This window comes from Oncorhynchus tshawytscha, linkage group LG18, assembly GCF_018296145.1.
Source record: "Oncorhynchus tshawytscha isolate Ot180627B linkage group LG18, Otsh_v2.0, whole genome shotgun sequence".
NCBI classification, from domain to species: Eukaryota; Metazoa; Chordata; class Actinopteri; order Salmoniformes; family Salmonidae; genus Oncorhynchus; species Oncorhynchus tshawytscha.
This window is the reverse complement of record NC_056446.1, coordinates 24,799,643-24,819,804: the sequence shown is the minus strand read 5'-3', so window position 1 is coordinate 24,819,804 and position 20,162 is coordinate 24,799,643. Positions and strand designations below refer to the sequence as shown.

Genomic DNA, 20,162 nt, shown 5'->3' with positions numbered 1-20,162 from the left:
GTGTGTGTGTGTGTGTCTGTGTGTCACCAGATCTCAACCCAATTGAATATTTCCGGAGTGGCGCCTGAGACAAGATTTCCACCACCATCAACAAAACACCAAATTATGGAAGAATGGTGTCGCATCCCTTCAATAGAGTTCCAAACACTTATAGAATCTATTATAGAATCTATGCCAAGATACATTGAAGCAGTTCGAGGGGTCGTGGTGGCCCAACGCCCTATTAAGACACTTTATGCGTGTGTTTCCTTTATTTTGGCAGTTACCTGTACATTACAGCACTGAGCGCACAGTACGGAGGCCCTATTACCCAAAATGTAAATGTTATATTCTGATAGTGTACTGGAGCTAGAACCATTGAGACCCAGAGGGACTGTAGTACTGTATGGTCCGTTTCCTCTTGTCAACTCCGATCAGGATCCCCCCAGCTCAGCTAGCAGGTCAAACCCAGTAGGGGTCAAAGATGAGTGAACTAGCTAACAGCCTAGACACAACACACCCAGATGTTGTTCAGGTTCTCAAGTGCTAGTGTTTATCATGCATAGCCTGGTACCAAGTCTGTTGGTGCTGTACAGCAAACTTTTATAGTTGTTGACATGACAATTACCATAGGATTTGGCAAGACAGCACTAACTGATCTAGGAAGAGGCTATATTTGGCAGCCTTTACCCTATCTGCGCACGGAACCCGGTCGACAACATACGGTGATCGCTACATAAATAGTCATATTAAACATTCATGAAAATACAAGTGTCTCACATGTTTTGAAAGCCTAGAATCTTGCTAATCCAACTGCGTTGTCAGATTTAAAAAAGGATTTACTGCGAAAGAATATGATGCGATTATCTGAGGATAGAGCCCCATAAAAAACAACTATTTCAACCAGCACAGGCGTAACAAAATCACAAACTGCAATAAAATAAATTGTTTACCTTTGACGATCTTCCTCTGGTTGCAATCCCAATGCTCATTGTTACACAATGAAGGGTCTTTTGTTTGATAAAATCCATTTTTAGAGCCTAACATGACATTCGAGGTAAATATTTACATTCGAGGTAAATACACACACAAAATGTGACTTTTCCAGTCATGTTTGGTTTCACTGCAATCAACTGGTTTGTTTGTAACACAACCAAACCTGATGGGTCATTTCGCGGGACGTAATGACTGAAAGAAACCGATTTGAAGACAACAAGTAATGGCATCATTGTGCACCAATGATTTGCCCGCTGTTTCGTTGATTGACTGTATTTTAAGCCAATGACCACTGATCGTCTTGAAATGTAGCTGGGTAGATAGCCAATGAGCTGAGGTAAACGGCAATATGTAATGTTTATGTGTTGGAAGACCAACCCATGTAGTAAACTCCGGCGTAAAGAGGTTAATTCGCCATTGACGATTCATACCGGGAGGAGCAACACATGTTGCACACAGCATTGTTTTGGTAAAGCGCATATTCAGCTGTTTATATATCAATCACTATGGCAACTAAATCAGGGAAAGCTGAATCTAAGTCTAGATATACAGATGTACACACAATTTTAGAAGAAATTGATCGAGGACGATTCATTTCGCGATTCCCAAATGGAGGAATATTTTTTGAACGGAGAGGACATCGTTTGGGACTGGTAAGTTCTTGTCATGCTAATGCCGTTGTTTGAAATTAATAATATAAAATATTATTTGGGAAATGAAATAGCCTATTTGAGGCTGTTGAGGGGAGGGCAGGTCCACAACAATGGCCAAAGTGAAATGGAGACAGTAGATACAGCTGGTCTGTTGTAGTATAATAAAGACAGTAGATCTAGCTGGTATGTCATAATATAATAGAGACAGTAGATCTAGCTGAAATGTCATAATATAAATGAGACAGTAGATCTAGCATGTCTATAATAATATATTCAACCTTATGTTCCCTGTACTCTGTAATCTGTTTATTATACCTGTTGATACAGGGCTCATATGTGAAACAATTCTAACTGCACATTTTCTTTCACAGTGACACTGCCAAGGTGTCCATCCCCCACTGAAGCTGGTTCATCCAACTCCTGCCACAAGTGGTGTTCATCTGCCCAAATATATTTCTGCAGGCATGGATGTGCTATGGCACCTGGCATCAGCAGCACAATATTGTGTAGAGGACTGAGGGTCTTCCAAATATTGAAAGTGTTATTTTGTAAATGTATATATATTTTTGTCATGTTTTTTTTTTTTGGGGGGGGGGTGTCATGTAAGCACACTCATTTTGGAAGTTATCATTCTGAAACTTTGCACAAGTACTGTTGCCCTCTTATGTTTTTCACTGAAATTGTCCCCATCATCCTATCTGAATGTTTGCTTTATCTGGTTCATTTTAAAGATGATGATACAACGATAAAAAGAAAAATGTATGTTTTTTTTCATTGTATTATCTAAACCAGATCTATTGTGTTATATTCTCCTACATTCAATTCACATTTACACAAACTTCAGAGTGTTTTCTTTCAAATGGTACCAAGAATATGCATATCCTTGGTGCTGTGCCTGACTGTGCAGTTAGATTTGGGCATGTCGTCAGGCGGAAATTGAAAAAAGTAGGGGGTAGCTCTAAGAGGTTTAACCTCTGTAGAATAAAAGGAGACTGGTAGTAAAGCAATTTGAGTGTGTTTTGTGTGAAGGGAATGAGTGTGGTCCTTCCCTCTATGAGAACTCCCCATCCTCTATCCTTTACCTGTCTCGCTAATTTACTTTCTCTCCCTGACTCAAGCCCATACGGCCATCCTTGACATTTTATGACTTCCTTTTTACGAGCAGTTGTTGATTACACCTTTAAATGGTCCTTGATAAAGGCTGAGAGCAAACAGGACTTTCAGCAGAAACCTTGGCAAACACCAGGGCCGTTCCATTCTAAAGGGTCACCTTTTCCCGTCTTTTGGCAGCTTGCCAGCCCACAGGGTGTAACATGAAGAAAAGAAGATTCTTGGCTAAACGAAAAGCTTTCACCAAATTACTCTGCTGCCTGGCTTATCAATAAGGAAAAAGCTCTTAATTATGTAAAACAGAGCATACCGTCTTCTTTATGAGAAAGCGGAGAGATGGATATCACTGGTCACTTTAAATGGAACACTAGTATCTTAAATAATGTTTACATACTGTTTTATACTCATTTCATATGTATATATTGTATTCTACTGTATTCTAGTCAATGCCACTCGGACATGATTTATATATTTCTAATTCCATTATTTTACTTTTAGATTTGTGTATATTGTTGTGAAATGTTAGATACTACTGCGCTGTTGGAGCAAGGAACACAAGCATTTCGCTACACCTGCAATATTATCTGCTAAATATGTGTATGTGACCAATAAAATGTGATTTGTTTGGGAAAGAGTTATTCTCCCGGGGTTAAATGCTATTTTGAGTGGGGAACAGTGTTATGGATAATGCATGTAGCATAAAATTGTAACACAGAAATGTATATTATTTTACTTAGCACTATACTACACCACATGAATGATACATTGTTATGACCCCTATCTTATATCTGAAACATTCAGGAAGTTAAATCTCTATAAACAAAGCTCTTTTTCACACTATGGTTTGGCTGTACTTCAGTCTGGCCTAAGGGGTTTCTATAGCCATAATGCAGGAGTGGACCATGGTCATTTTCTCATTAGGCCAACTAGAGGACCTCTAACAGAAAGCTGATTTCATGAAAGGCGAGTATATTCAAAGAACTAAGAGAGGAAGCAAGGTTAGAGTGAAGCATGGAAGGTGACGATCTTGTCCTTTCACTCAGGGAGGAAGCCAATAATAGCATCAACTACCCCATACTGCCTTTCCATCTTCCCTCACAAAGACTCAACAACTCCATGTATTAACTGAATGTCTCACATTGGTAAGGAGCATTAAGCCACAAGCTTGATAAAAACTCCCACCAGATTGAATCAACTGCTCTCAGGTCAGTTTAAGGCTTTGAACAAGTGATGTGAAGTTTCCCGTAAGAACTTATCTAGGAACAGCTTACCCTCCACAAATCCTGACATGGGGGAAATGCTAAGCTGACCTTAGATCAGCATCAGCAGCCCAGTCCTCTTAACAAACACTGATTCCATTCCTGTTTCTGTTTGAGCAGCATAAACTTACATCTATGTACAGTCATCCTCTCCACATGACACCCAGTGGTTTCATCACCCTCCCATCAGGACAATGCAGGCCACTTGTCTCCTCAGTGCTATTCCATGGGCGGAAATCGGAAATCCAAAACACAACACGAGTGAATGGACACGTGGCTCCATCAGCCTGCAGTCAAACAATGGGAGCATCTCCCTGAGTTTAGCTTCCACTTCCTAACCACACAGACACAGGGCATACAGAGGAAATACTAGTATTGTGGAGGTGTACAGGACAGAGGCTGCTATCTAACGCCCTACAACGCGGACATTCATGGACAGTCAAATCGTGGACGATTTGTAACTGAAATAGTAGAGATTCAAATCAGCGTCACAAAAAGCCATAACATTTAACGAGCTGCCATTCCGATTCATTCCAGATCATCTGATTGGCTGGATCAAGAGGAAATATAGGGCAGAGCACCATCCTGTTAACTGATGCTGTTTCTGCAAGCCTTTTGGCATCTGAAGACAGGGCACATTTTAAAAAACATTTTTCTTACTCAACTGAACATCTCCACTTTAATTAGCAGAAACTGACATGCTTTGATCACAAATCTCTGTGTGCTTCAGGGACAGCATTACACTGGGTCTGTGATTCAATATGGTCAGACATAACATCTTCTAGATAGCAGAAAGTAGATGCAGAGAGTAAAGTACCCCTCTCCTTGTGTCTCCTCAGCCTCCATGCTCTGGAATGGCAACATTGTCACCACAACACAGCAAGAGGATGAGCTATGGCATGGCAGTTCATTTGTTTCACTCGTTTCCAAACGCATTTGTCGTTGATGGTGTCAATGTCACTTCTCAGTCAGGAAAATGCAATGAAGGAATTAAAAGGAACCAAGAAAATCAATAAGCACAAGTGTAGTATCTAAGTAGCCATTAGCAAGCAATATGACTGCACTGCACACAACAATTACACACCAAACACTATCAATAATGCTAGTATTGTTCTCCAATGAGAAATACAGAACTGTGCAATCATAGACGTGTTCGAGCAATGATACCCCCCCTCTCTCTTTCTCTCTCTCTCTGGCTCTGTCTGTGTCTCTCTATGTCCCCCCCAGACAAGGGCTCCCTGTGGTCTAGATAAGGATCATGGGTATTAATGTCTCCCAGCAGAGCCCTAGTAGTGAATTGTTGGCTTATGGTCCTATAGCCTCATAGGGACGTGGCAGTCAACGACATTTCAGAGCATCATCACTGAGCAGTGCTGGATGAAGTACTGTGTTTACAAATTAAGCACAAAAACAAACAGAGAAACAGTGTGAACATAGAGTTACCAGACACTGACCCTTCTACACAACCGCCATTTGCTTATCTATGCTGTATTTAATGTACTATATAAGCCTTGTTGAGACTACCATGTCTGGTCTCAGGGGCAGAGAGAAGAACCCTGCACTGACCAATCAGAGGCCAGCTGGTCACAGTTCCATCACTGAGGGCTCCTCACAATTGACTCGCTCCTGAGGAGAAGACTACTGGCCTGGATCACATTCAACACTCTACTGCTGGGTTTCACACTCACATACTGTATGTATACACGCATGCAAGCAAGCAAGCAAGCAAACACACACACACACACACACACACACACACAGAGAGAGCGAGAGAGAGACCTTGAACTGCTCATTCTCCTCCAAAGCCTCAGTGTCGAAGCTTTGGCTCTAAATAAATACAGCCTTTAACCGTCTGGAGACAACAATTTGTTTCAAAGTGACGTTAGCCATAGTCCTGGAAAAATCTCAAATCTCTGTGGGATTCCCATTTATAGGAAAAGGGATAATGCCAGGAATACAAAGAGGCAGAAGAAGTGCTGACAAAACACTGCAATTTGAATATTGATCACTTTGAAATCCCAAATAAAGTCTGCATGTTCATTGTAAGATTTCAAGATTTAAGGATCAATTCAATTGGAAACCCTTGAAAGAACATGTGCATGAGATAATGCTTTGAAATGCTATTTTCTCTCAGGAGAATCTCTCTGTAGAATAAAACACTGATCTTTTTCATCGTATCCCAAAAAATGTGATGTACATTGCATTGCACGGCTATGGTGACAAAAGCTATGTGTATGTGTGTGTATGTGTCTCTCACTTTCTTCTCTGTACTAACAAAGTGGTCATTGAGTGAGCCCTCAGTAGGCTGAGCATCTGATGTAAGACCACTGATCTGATGTAAAGATGCTATCAATCTGCCTCCTCTAATGAGCTCCAGCAGAAAACCAGATGGACACCCTCAATTTAGACTGCTGCTAATCAATGATGACGACACACGTTCATCAACTAAATTGGCCTGGGCCAAAATGAGCATGATGACGCAGGTTGATCCAAATCCTCAGAGAGGTCTGGGGTCTGGACAGACAGGTGAGAAACACTAGATAGGTGAGTGTGAATTAATCAATCATCCAAGTGTGCTTCTCTCTACAGGAAATCAGAGAATGATTGAAGGCTCCTCCTCTTCCCGCTCATTGATCCACAGCAGCCAGCCGTCACCACGGCAGCATTCACTAACTCACACAATCCCAAGGGAACATAGGGCCAGACAAGGACACATCCCCAGGGGACAATAGGGCCAGACAGGGCTCTCCTGAGGCCTGACTACCAGCAATGGCTCAGACAATAACCACTTGATCTGAGATGCATATCTATGATATAGCATACCCAACCCAACATTTATATCATGAGTAGCATCTTTCTCTGATTCAAAATGATTTGGATGACTGATTATCCTTTGCATGACATGGGACCGGTTATAATGATGGTATGCATTGGTTATACAGCTTTCCAGTGAGAGGTATAGTCTTGATGATGATCTCACCTTGTTTGAGTATGGTGGCCTGGCAAGGTTGACTCCATCTCTGATGACTTTATCCCTAATCATGATCTTCAGCTTCAGTTTGGGGTAAATCACCAGCTCCCTCCGGTTTCCAAGCGTCAGGTTCCTCTGCGCGCCCAGATACGCGCCCCCATTCCTCCCGACCCGGTCACTATTCGGTTCGGTCCAAGACTTGGACCCCCGGAGTTTAGACTCGTACTGGTCCACCAGGTGACTAGGACACATTTCGGACGCGGGGGGCATCGGCTCAAGTGTAAAATACAGCCCCGCCGCAGTCTCCTTATCATCGTCTTTCAGCCTTTGCACCGCGTCGTGGATCCTTTGCCGGTGGTGCGGTATGTAGACACCGATAGCATCCAGGTCGGGGTCTCCAATTTGTTTGCAAACTTCCAGATCATCGTAGCCGTTATCCACGAAGGACTCCACATACTGAGAGAGCTGGAGGGTCTTCAGCCACTCAAACACGATGACAGGTCCGGTGCTTGTCATGTTTGGGTGTTGTAGCTACTGTAAATAGGCTAATGTAAAGAGTGCAGAACAGAACACCACCAATAATTACTTCCCCAAACGGATTTTAAATCTCATTGTTAAATGCAAATGAAAATGGCAGTATCTTCGCAATTAATGCAGTCTAAATGTCAGGAACACACGAAGAAAGGACAATGCAAATGTTAGAATCCATGACTCAAAAATAATAGCCTAAACTGTAGGCTACGTAGTTCAAAATTCTATTATTTTTGATAGGGAATATGGAATATATGGCCTCCCGTTATTCTGTGATAACATCCAATAAACCCGTCTGGTGAAAAAGGTCAGTGAAACGAAATACACTGATATCCTTTGACACATGCCAATATTTGCAGACGGAGATGAGTTCAGTGGATGCAGTGATAGCGCTCAAATCCCCGATGTCATTTGCCATCGATGTTACTCGCCCATATTGACATGCCAGGTTCACGGTAAACAATCACTTTAGGCAAAGAAAAAAATCATTATTTAAAACCAAGAATTGTTCCAGATTTAGACGGATTAGAAAGTGTTACCGTATTCAGTAATTGGTTTAGTTATATGTAATCATAAACGTTCCAACGTTGCGCCATTTGGAGACGCTTTGCTCCCGCTGTAGTAACCTATTCCTTCCACGCCGCCCTCACTCTTGTAATCCCTCAATCGGAGCAAAATGTACGTATTCCACAGGGAAATTGACAGAAAATATAATTTTAAACTCAAAGCAATCCCGAACCAACGAGAGCGACAGCTCGGACCGTGTTGTGTCCAAATGCTTTGGGTATGCCGGGGCACTCCAAGCCGGTAGAGCGGTACGACAATCCACATCCAACAGTCACATTAAAATGTTCCTCGAACCAAACAGTCTGTGCTCGAGCGGTCCACGCCCCCAGATCCGCGTGTGGCTTTAAAAATAGTGTTGGAATTCCTTCTTTACAACCTGTCACGGAACCCATGCGCGCACGGTCAACGAGTCCCCACACAGAGTCCAAAGTTAACCGCAAGATGCTCTGAGAGCGCATTCCATCCGCCTGTCATACAGTTTAAATGAGCAGTCTCGTTTCTGGTTTGATTCACGTGTCTCTCCTACTCCGTGTGATTTCTCTCTCCGCTCAGTGTCTCTTTCTCTTTCGCTCCCTCTCCCTCTCATTCAGTATGTCCCTGAACTCGTTTCTCATCACGCACTAGCATCCCCTGTCTAACAGTTGAGGTACTGAAATACTGGTTTTACTTCGTTGAATTTATTAAAGGATTAAACTAAAAATTGCAATCGCCAAATTATCACATAATAACTGCTCTTTGTTTTGATGTTGCTTTTACTTTTTTAGACAAAGAGAGAGAGGGAGATAGAGAGAGAGAGAGAGAGAGAGAGAGAGAGAGAGAGAGAGAGAGAAAAAGAGGGAGGGAGGGAGGGAGGGAGAGAAAGGGACCAAGCGAGAGTGGGAGAGTGCCCATAGTCCTTTCACTAGCTGAAACAGCTTGCTGCCTCACACAGGGCTCTAGAACACAGACTACTCCACTGACTCACTCTCACCATATCAAACCAGGGAATTAAACACTTAAGGGCCATATTGAATGTTGCTTACGTTTTTGTTCAACCTCTCTACTGCTGCAGACAGAGGAGGACACCCACTGGGCCCTTTCCATACATGGAAGACCATATGACACTTTTGATTGTGCTTCTCTTATTTCTCTCCTCTCTCCATGATTCCCTATCTAGAGTCCAATGTGCAGTGCTCTCCCCTTCCTGTCTTGCTGGATGCCGAGGCTGCACCACAGGACAGCATCAGCCAGCGGATGAGACAATATTGGAGAGGAAGGAAAAACAGGGAGGGATGGGGGGGATGGGGGGGATGGGGGGCACAGACCTGTCCTCGGTGACTTTCCATGTGGATGCCAGGCCCTCAGCAGTGATACATGCATGCTTTATCAAACCAGAGCTGACAGCTTGTTAGAGGTCAGTTTGATACAATCACCACAGACTCTGCTGCTGCCTGGGAGGGATTTGAGCTGTGCTGCCCATTATGACATGCAGCTCGCGTAGTACAAACACAACACACAAGTCAGGGGAGAGGAGATGCATTTCAAATAGCCTCATCTTGGAGCGGAAAGTCAGGAACATGTCAGAAACATGACAGAAATGCATGTCAGGGTATTAGGGGGAGTTGTGTTGGAGGGAGGATTTTCAAGAGACAGAATACAGAACATATAACCAAGAGCTGGTGTAGATAATAATATTGCCTTTTGGAAAGAGAGTCATAGGAAAGAGGAGGAATATCCATGCTTAGACATCAGACAGTTTGTTTGGGTGTGTTTGTGTGTTAATCTCTGACCTCATCCTTTACATCACTCTACAGTAAATTACTCAAATCAAATCAAAAATGGAATCGACTTGTATTTGTCACATACAGATGTTTAGCAGATGTTATACCAATCATGTCCAATGAAAAAAGAGTTATTTCTCGACAGCCAGGATTCTAACTCATCTACAGGGCTTATTTTACTTCCTCTTCCCCTCCCTGTCCTAAAGTCCTCTGTCACCCTTCATGAGTGACATGTCGTTAGATCAGTAACAGAAACAGGGCATTATGGGACACGTACTGGCATATGGGCAACAGGCAGTGGTGCGTGCCATGCTGGGTGGACTCAGAAGGTGGGTAGTGCCAGGAATACCATGTTTCCAACCCGCTACTCAGCTACCCAGTTAGAGAGCAGTGGGTGGTGAAGGTGGCAGGAGGCAGGAGGCAGGAGCAGCTATCAGACTGCATGGGAATTTGCACAATACATAGGGCTGTACTAATGAACATAGAGTGCCTCACCTCACATCATCTATCTGCATCTATCTATGCAGTAACACATTTTAGTTCACTTTTGTCTCTTGGGTTACATCTATTTATGTATTTCTACATAGACTAGCTAGTTTCCTTGATATCAGCTCAATATAGTAAAATCCAGGCACAGAGAATCATACATGGAATCACAGCTCTGATATTATTTGAGTGAATATAATTATTGTCTTCAAGTCACAAACTGTATAAGCCATTGTACAAGGCATTCCTATTGTATGCACAAGCCCTACTCCTCCAGAACCACTGATGTGTATCACCATTGCCCTGGAGGGTAGAAGCCCTCGGCCACATGTACAAACGCTTGTCTAACATTTACCTAACCACCTACGGAATAAGGGGGACAATATTAGCACGGCCTGGTAGTGGTGGGGATGGTGATTTGAGCTGTGTGTGTGTGTGTGGGGGGGGTCGTGTTAATGAAGAGAGAGTAGGTCAGACGGGTTTCCAGAAGCCAGAAATATTAAACACAACCAGAGGGGAGGGGAGAGAGGAGACAGCCAGGAAGCAGGCCTTTACCATGCTATTAGTACTGTCTGTGCCTCTTCATTTTGAGGTAAGGGTTGAGAGGTTGGGTCCTCCTCTGCTACAGGTATCTAGGTAAAACACCTCTGGTGATGCACTGCTTAACCTCATTTTGAAACCCTTTGGAAGCCCAAGAATCACCTCTATACAGAAGACCATGAATGACATGTCAGGCCCGTTGCTGGACAGTTCTCTTGACTTTCATAGGTGGGTCTCTACCATCCATACAGGTGTAGGTAAGACTTTAAATTGGCAGAGCTGGGAGAAGACAATCTGACTCAGAGTGGATGGTGGAGTGTTAGAGAGAGGTATCAGAAGAGAGGTGTGTTAGTATCTGAGCAGTCCTTAACCTCCTCCCACACAGATGCATGTGGAATATGGACTTTTCTCTCAATCCCTGCTGCATGGTGGTGTGCTGCTGTGCTCCCTGGTATCTGATCTCCTCATTGTGGGAAAAGATATCCAATCACAGGCTTTGGGGGAGAACAGCGTCTCCAGGGGCTGCTCAGGACAGACTAGAGCTCCCAGAGTGGGTGATGATAGGCTGTGATTACTGACTCGATTCAGTCAGACTCAGCTTCATCTCTACATACAGGGCTGACGTTAGACAAACAGGGTAAGAAGAATTTCAATAGATTTACATTTTAGTCATTCAGCAAATTAACATCAAATCAAACTTGATTTGTCACATGCATCGAATACAAGTGTAGACTTTACCGTGAAATGCTTACTTACAAGCCCTTAACCAACAGTGCAGTTCAAGAAGAGTTAAGAAAAACAAAAACAAAAAAACAACCACTGTTGTGTCGTCAGCAAACTTAATGATGGTGTTGGAGTCGTGTTTGGCCACGCAGTCGTGGGTGAACAGGGAATACAGGAGGGGACTAAGTAAACACCCCTGATGGGCAGCCCTTCAGGAAGTCCAGGATCCAGTTGCAGGACTTCTTGACGGGCCGCCCCCAGGTGATAAGAGTAGGCAACAACACGTCTGCCATGCTGATCCTTAACACTGGGGCCCCTCAGGGGTGTGTACTTAGTTCCCTCCTGTAATCCCTGTAGCAGACATTTATCCAGAACAATTTACAGAACCAATTAGGGTTAAGTGCCTTGCTCAAGGGCACATCGACAGATTTTTAACATATATGGCTCAGGGATTTGAATCAGCGACTTTTCGGTTACTGGCCCAACGCTCTTAGCAGCTAGGGTGCCTGACACCCTAAACAGTTTTTAATGAATTTGCTGAGAGGGCTAGCTGGTGGTAGAGTCTTCAGTGTCAAATTAAATAATAGGGTGCTAAATCTATTACCTTCTACAATAGCTTGCTGATAGCTTGCTGATAAAGGAGACAGCTATCTACCCTCCACTCACAGTCAATCTCAGATGAACTATCAAAACAAGAGGATCTTTTTCCATCCTGCTTCATGGACTCTCAGACAAGGCACCCAGTGGAATCTCTAGCAGCCTCCAGGAACATTGAATTAGGAGTTGAGGAAAGCACTTGATCTGCCTTCATGCTCTTTTAATTACACACGGCTGGGTCGGTTCCAATCCCGAAAGACCAACTGGTAATTCACACGTCAGGAGTCAGGATCACAGCTTTCACCTCCCTTGCCTGGCAGCTTAATATCACCGTATCCTACCTAAACAGGAGGGGAGAAGAGCGAGGAAGGGAGGGACAGAAAGAGAGCCATGCCAATAAAGCCCTTGAATTGAGAGAGAGGGGTGGGTAAAGAGAAAGAGAGGGAGGGGGGACAGAAAGACAGAGAGAGGGGGGGCTTATATAGCTCAGGGCAGAGTAGAGTTAATGCAGTGAGCCACCTGACAACACACAGGGGGCCAAAAGCTGCTGTCAATCTTTCAGACAGAATCCATCAGAATCACAACCTGTGGAAGCCAATTGCCCCTCTTTGTTTCCACTCCCACTATCACAATGCAAGGGATTAGACCAAGAGAAAGATTACATTTTGGCATTGTAATTGGGAATGTTTGTCATTACCTGTTGTCACTGTACTCTTGTCCAATCAGAGAGCTGGATAGTGATCTTATCAGGAGCTTCACTAAGACAGTCACTGCCGGATTACACCCTTCTCACAATCACACACCAGCAGAGAACAACAGCCCTGTCTCTGTGTTAAAGAATAGCATATTTCCCACTATACTAAAGTGCTCCCGCACACACATAGACAGACAGACACGCACACACACACAGGCACACACACACACACACACACACACACACACACACACACACACACACACACACACACACACACACACACACACACACACACACACACACACACACACACAAACACGCACGGACACACACACACACACACACACACACACACACACACACACAAACACGCACGGACACACACATACACACACACACGCACATGCATGCACATAAACACACCTTTGTCTGAGATCAGTGACAGGCTGTCTCTGAACTGTGATGAAACATGGAGCCCTCTCTGAGTCCCAGTTTTTACTCTCCAGTCTGCAGTAGCAGCAGAGCAGTTCTCCTTGGCTGGGTTTAATTACAGATGAAGGGATAATCCAGAGGCCAAGGGTCCGGCCAGAGGCTGGAAGAGCCGATGAGCAGTGTGTGTGTGCGTGTGCATATGTGTGTGGCTGGGTGTGTGTGGCTGGGTGTGTGTGGCTGAGTGTATGTGGCTGGGTGTATGTGGCTGGGTGTGTGTGTGTATGTGTATGGCTGGGTGTGTGTGCATATGTATGTGGCTGTGTGTGTGTATGTGTGTGTGTATGTGTATGTGTGTGTGTGTGTGTGTGTGTGCGAGAGGAGTTGGGGATCGCTGACTCTGGGATATTGGAGAAAAGCAATCAGACGACGGACGACGGATACATCACCTGGTGATCTATGGCCAGTCGTAAAACACAATGGCACCCGGAGGTATACTGCCCTGCTCTACCCTGCTAGCCTAATGACAAGGTGAGAGAGGAGGAATCCAATGTGGTTCTAGACAACTTTCAAGTTGAACTTAGTGTAGAGACTGTACACCTTTACAGTAGAAACTTATAATGCCTTTCAGGCATATTGATATTTGAAATATAGATTGCAGTTAGAAGATCTGCCAGCTGGAAGGAGACAACATGACTTCGAACTCATATTTCATTTCAGATTGACATTTTGATCAGTGCGGTGTGTGTGCATGTGTGCGCGCGTGTGTGCTTGTGTTTGCTCACGCGGAAGTGAAGGTTTCCTGACTAATTGATGAGAAATGGATTGTCATGTGGCTTCCGAGAATGTTTTATAACAATTCCCAGAGTGACCCAACGGCTCAGAAATTCCAATTAATAAAGATTAGCTCTCTTTCTACAGAATTCATTCTCCTTCTTAATTAAAACAAGGTGATTGAAGAGAGAGAAAAAACATCACATAGCTGAAGCAATATCAGAATCACCAATGTCCCCATGAAAATTCAAACAACAACACTACAGCGGAACCAAAATAATTCCAACTGAAAACATAAAAAGACCACTAGGTATTTCAATACATCTACTGACCTGGAGGGACTGACCACTAGGTATTTCAATACATCTACTGACCTGGAGGGACTGACCACTAGGTATTTCAATACATCTACTGACCTGGAGGGACTGACCACTAGGTATTTCAAGACATCTACTGACCTGGAGGGACTGACCACTAGGTATTTCAAGACATCTACTGACCTGGAGGGACTGACCACTAGGTATTTCAAGACATCTACTGACCTGGAGGGACTGACCACTAGGTATTTCAATAAATCTACGGACCTGGAGGGACTGACCACTAGGTATTTCAATACATGTACTGACCTGGAGGGACTGACCACTAGGTATTTCAATACATCTACTGACCTGGAGGGACTGACCACTAGGTATTTCAATACATCTACTGACCTGGAGGGACTGACCACTAGGTATTTCAATACATCTACTGACCTGGAGGGACTGACCACTAGGTATTTCAATACATCTACTGACCTGGAGGGACTGACCACTAGGTATTTCAATACATCTACTGACCTGGAGGGACTGACCACTAGGTATTTCAATACATCTACGGACCTGGAGGGACTGACCACTAGGTATTTCAATACATCTACTGACCTGGAGGGAAAGACCACTAGGTATTTCAATACATCTACGGACCTGGAGGGACTGACCACTAGGTATTTCAATACATCTACTGACCTGGAGGGACTGACCACTAGGTATTTCAATACATCTACGGACCTGGAGGGACTGACCACTAGGTATTTCAATACATCTACTGACCTGGAGGGAAAGACCACTAGGTATTTCAATACATCTACTGACCTGGAGGGACTGACCACTAGGTATTTCAATACATCTACTGACCTGGAGGGAAAGAAATCACTAGATGTTTCAAGACATCTAGACTGACCTGGAGGGACTGACCACTAGGTATTTCAAGATATCTAGAGTGACCTGGAGGGACTGACCACTAGCTATTTCAAGACATCTAGACTGACCTGGAGGGACTGACCACTAGGTATTTCAAGACATCTAGAGTGACCTGGAGGCACTGACCACTAGCTATTTCAAGACATCTAGACTGACCTGGAGGGACTGACCACTAGCTATTTCAAGACACCTAGACTGACCTGGAGGGACTGACCACTAGGTATTTCAAGACATCTAGACTGACCTGGAGGGACTGACCACTAGGTATTTCAAGACATCTAGACTGACCTGGAGGGACTGACCCCTAGGTATTTCAAGACATCTAAAGTGACCTGGAGGGACTGACCACTAGGTATTTCAAGACATCTAGACTGACCTGGAGGGACTGACCACTAGGTATTTCAAGACATCTAGACTGACCTGGAGGGACTGACCACTAGGTATTTCAAGACATCTAGACTGACCTGGAGGGACTGACCACTAGGTATTTCAAGTTGTATAGTAATAATGAAAGAACAGAAATCTGAAACAATCAGAAACTATCTATGGACCAAACACAAGACTCCAGATAATCTATGTATTGTGGGAAATCCCGTTTCTTGTTCTGAATCCCCTTGAGAAACCATTATTTTGAAAAGCTTGATGCCATCTACTAATTTGTCAATCCTGACAGTATGACACACCCATGACATGTGACAAGTAACATGATGGATGGTACATGGATTATCGAACACAGAGACAAACAGCTATATGAATCTCTACTGTCTGACAGTTATAACAGATGGACCGGATATAAAGATCCATTTGTCATCAATGGCCATTATGTGAGACAGTGATGAGTAGAGGGACTCTAACAAAGCAAGGACCATTTCCCTACAACAGGAGAATGACAAATCAATCAGAGATGGTTGATTATATGTATGGTAGAGGGGAAGAATGGGAGGGAGAGAGGGGGAGAGAGAGGGATGGAGAGAGAGACCCAACATCTGACCACTATAGGAAAAATGGACCACACAGTTATATGAATGAGAAATAAGAATCTACAAACGACCACACAGTTCAAAAAGGTTCCTTGAGGATCCCCTGTGTAAAGGTTCAAACCTGAATTTTTTTGTGATGGGAGAGGTTGAATTTTGAACTTTTGAAATTATATAGTGTAGCCTTGCAGAAGATGGGAGTTGTGGCTTTTTGGAGGTGTGGCGTTCAGATAGCTATTAATGGCCACCCGTTAGCGTAAATGTCATTCCTGTTCATCGTGTTAAGTTTCTACACTGCAAATGTCAATTTTCTTTAATCGTTTTGCATATTACATACTGCATTATAATATTATATTAACATTGCTGATGACATAAAGTAGTAAAGAGATAACTATTACAACTTTGGGTAATGCATATGCTCTTGAGGAACTCAGACACTACCATAAGTCTAATTAAAGCTACAAACCTGTCAGTGTTCAACATTAACATGTGATGACAAAACAACTGAACAGATGAACAGGAATCACATTTACTCACACGGGTGTCATACAAAAGCCACACCCCTACTGAAAGCCACACCCCTACCAAGCCACACCTCCAGTCCAGGGTTCCTCCAGGAACCCCTCAGCTAACCAAAGGTGCAAATATTAACCATTGACTAACAAGGGTTTCTCGTGTCACCACTAATTCTAAGAGTGTAGACTGTACTTTCCCACATATCTCATGGAGCCGTGGCCATGTCATATCCGTTTCCTGAGTAAAGGGAGCCAACCAGAGCCTCTCCTGCCCCACACTGAGGTAGAGAGCAACACAGGAGTTCCATGTAGCTGTTTCCTGCCAGACTGCTTAGTGAAATTACCTGTCAGTGAAAAAACCTTGATCTAGTTCTAGTTCAAACTAATCCTCCTAACGCTAGAGAGGAAGTGAACACTGAACTGAGCGCATAAAGACAATACAGACTGGTGAGCCCTGGAATGATGGATTGATTCAAACATCAAGAAAAGGAAATCATTAGAATTGTTAATGTGATTACCTCATTCAGATTGCATTAATCAAGACATAAAAGGGAGAGTTCAGATGAAGGCAAATATGCAGTTAAAATGTGTATATTTTGTTGTATATATGTCTGCTTTTAACTGCTTTTATTTGCCTTTATCTGAGCTCTCCCTTTTATGTCTTGATTAATGCAATCTGAATATATATATATATATATATGTAAGAAAATAATACACAGAATAGCGAGTATTGATTTGGTAAATAGGCAAGAGACAGACCTCTGGAATGGCAATCAACAACTGAATAAATGCAAAGATAAAAACTCTGAGGTAACACAGGGTCACATAAATGGGGTAGAGGGATTTCAGGCGGGTTTTGTTCGGCCAATAATAGGGCCCCATGGAACAGTGCCACTGACGCTACTACAGCAGACTGTATTGATTTCAGCTGGGAGGAGATGTGCTGATTAAAATGACTGCCATTGTGTTTTGTTTTGGTCTGTGTGTGTGTGGGGGTGTTTGTGTGTGTCCTCCAGATTCTCTTTATTACATTACCAGGTACTGTTGTCACCCTCAGTGTATTACAGTGAGGACTGCACTACCACACTTACACACTGTCTCTCCAAGGCCACTTTTAGTAATTGAATAACAGACTTGCAGGCAATTCAGTGGCTTGACAGTAAGCTGTCGGACACGGCGGCAGATACCACACAGACCATATAGTCTAGCCTTTTCTATTCTGTTCCTCTATACGTGACGCTACAATTGAAAAGCATCCATAATTAGCGTAATTAACTGAAATCAATTAACTGTCACAAATATTACAAGCCAGTGTGTTTTGAATTGGCTCTAGGTCTAGTCATTGGCAGACAGAAATGATGCTCTCATTGATGCCTTCGAGTTTTAGCAATTCATGATACATTCAGCACCTCACCAACTTTTAACAAAGCCTCATAAATCTGTGTGTGATCTCATCTCCTACACTACCTAATATATTTGAGCACCACTTTGAGCACCTGTTTGAGTCTAATGCAGGGGTCTCCAACCCTGTTCCTGGAGAGCTACTGTCCTGTAGGTTTTTGCTCCAACCCCAGTTGTAACTAACCTGGTTCAGTTTATCAAATAGTTGACTATTAGAATGACGTCGATACAACGTCTGTAGGCTACACACTCTGTCTTCTAAAACCAGGTTTTTTTGAGGTGGGTTTAAATAATCAGCCATTTTCAACATGACTACTATTATGGTTTATCTGTAAGAGTGCATGAGGAGGTTCTGTTAAGAGATTTATAATAAATGCTTAGGGTAGTATCACTAAGAGGGATAAATGTAACCAACTATAGACTCAGATTCAGAACCAATCACAGACACACATTAAGAACCCTAATCAAGCAGAAACAGATTCAGCACTCTCTAACTAAATACAGACACACATTCAGAACCCGAACCAATCAAAGACACAGATTCAACACCCTCTAACCAATTACAGACAGAGATTCAGTTGGATATGGAACAGTTAACAGACTGACGGATCATCAGGCCTACAAATAGGACATATCCATCATTTTAATAATATTCCTATTTAAATGCATGAAGAAATGCCTTGCTGCAGGCTGTCCCATGCATTCAAATGGCAGGGTTTCTGGTTTAGGCTGATGTGCTGATATAACTCAGTGAGTTTTTCCAGTCTGGCATCTCACATAGATGGTGTTGTTGACATTTTGAGGGCTCTTCCTCCAACTAAGCCTTTAAGTAGTGCATCACATTTGTCTTCTGAGGACAACCAATGTTGGGATATTTGTAATGGTCTTTCACCTAACCCCATATCCTAATGTATGATGCATTTACGTATGCAAAAGAGGTCACTCGCTGAAGGCAACGTATTCCACATTCTTGAAAAGAAAAGTAATTTTCCCTGTATTCAAAGGAACAATTTCATACTTCTCTGCCTTTCTTAGTTGTTGTTTTTTTCCGTCAAAGTGGAGAGTCAAATGTTGGTCTTATTCTTAAATAATGCCTTGAGTGCAAAACAGCCCGAGTCTGTTTAAAAAATAAGTACTCTATCTAAAGGGATTACTTCAATGGCTGTTGCAGCTGTGGCTAGCTTAAGGAAAAGAGCATCAACAAAATAGTATACCCCATTTCTGACTTGGCTGTTCTGACCTTAATGTTTATAAAGAATTGATGAGTCTTTCATGATTAGATTTTCAGTTAAATTAACAGCTATCGCTAACTGATTATTGCGAGGATCCAGTAGCAAATTTGGCACTGACAGCAGAGAACACTAGAATGGATACACATCGTGACTCAGACAAACTCTTCCCTTCCAAAATGTTTTGAGCATGGTAAGAGTACATTAAGACTGCTGAGTCAGCCATTGGCTAGGATGTGTGCCGGAGAGTGTCATCTATGCTTCACAGAGAGTCTGGGCTGGAAAGTGGGAGGGAGACCAATCATACTGTAGTACTATTGTGGGGACGAACGCTTCACAGTCAACGACTTCAACAGACTCTGATTTGTGTCCCCCGGAATACGACTTTGAAGTCTCCAAAACGACATGTACTGTACAGAGATCCCGGTCTAAATGCAGCCAAGTACACACGTTGGCAGGGAAAGAACACGTTAAGTGTATAATGATACAAAGCTCTAAAAATAGCCATGCATTGGAATGTTTATAATAACCCTGTCCTTGTCTTCTCATTTTCTTTTTCCAGTCCTATCGCATTATGCAACATGGACAGTTAGTCGAAAGAAAGAGGATCGGTATGTAAGAGAATCCAGGAGTATAAAGAGGCGTATTTAATTAAAGCTGCCACTATCAGCTCTGTCACCGGTTATAAAAGGCCCTTCTCTGAAGAGGAACAGTTATTTACACCTGATCT

The 20,162-nt window shown here is 43.1% G+C and overlaps 1 protein-coding gene across 1 annotated transcript in view; it reads right to left on the bottom strand.

The window, feature by feature from the left end:
- The window catches only part of LOC112217780 (SAM and SH3 domain-containing protein 1-like), a 311,457-nt gene extending 302,864 nt beyond the window's left edge, over nucleotides 1-8,593 (bottom strand). The window contains 1 exon segment of the mRNA XM_042300861.1: nucleotides 6,978-8,593. Within this exon segment, the coding sequence (XP_042156795.1) occupies nucleotides 6,978-7,484 (507 nt within the window). The 5' untranslated portion in view covers nucleotides 7,485-8,593.
- Between the last annotated feature and the right edge of the window lie 11,569 nt (nucleotides 8,594-20,162).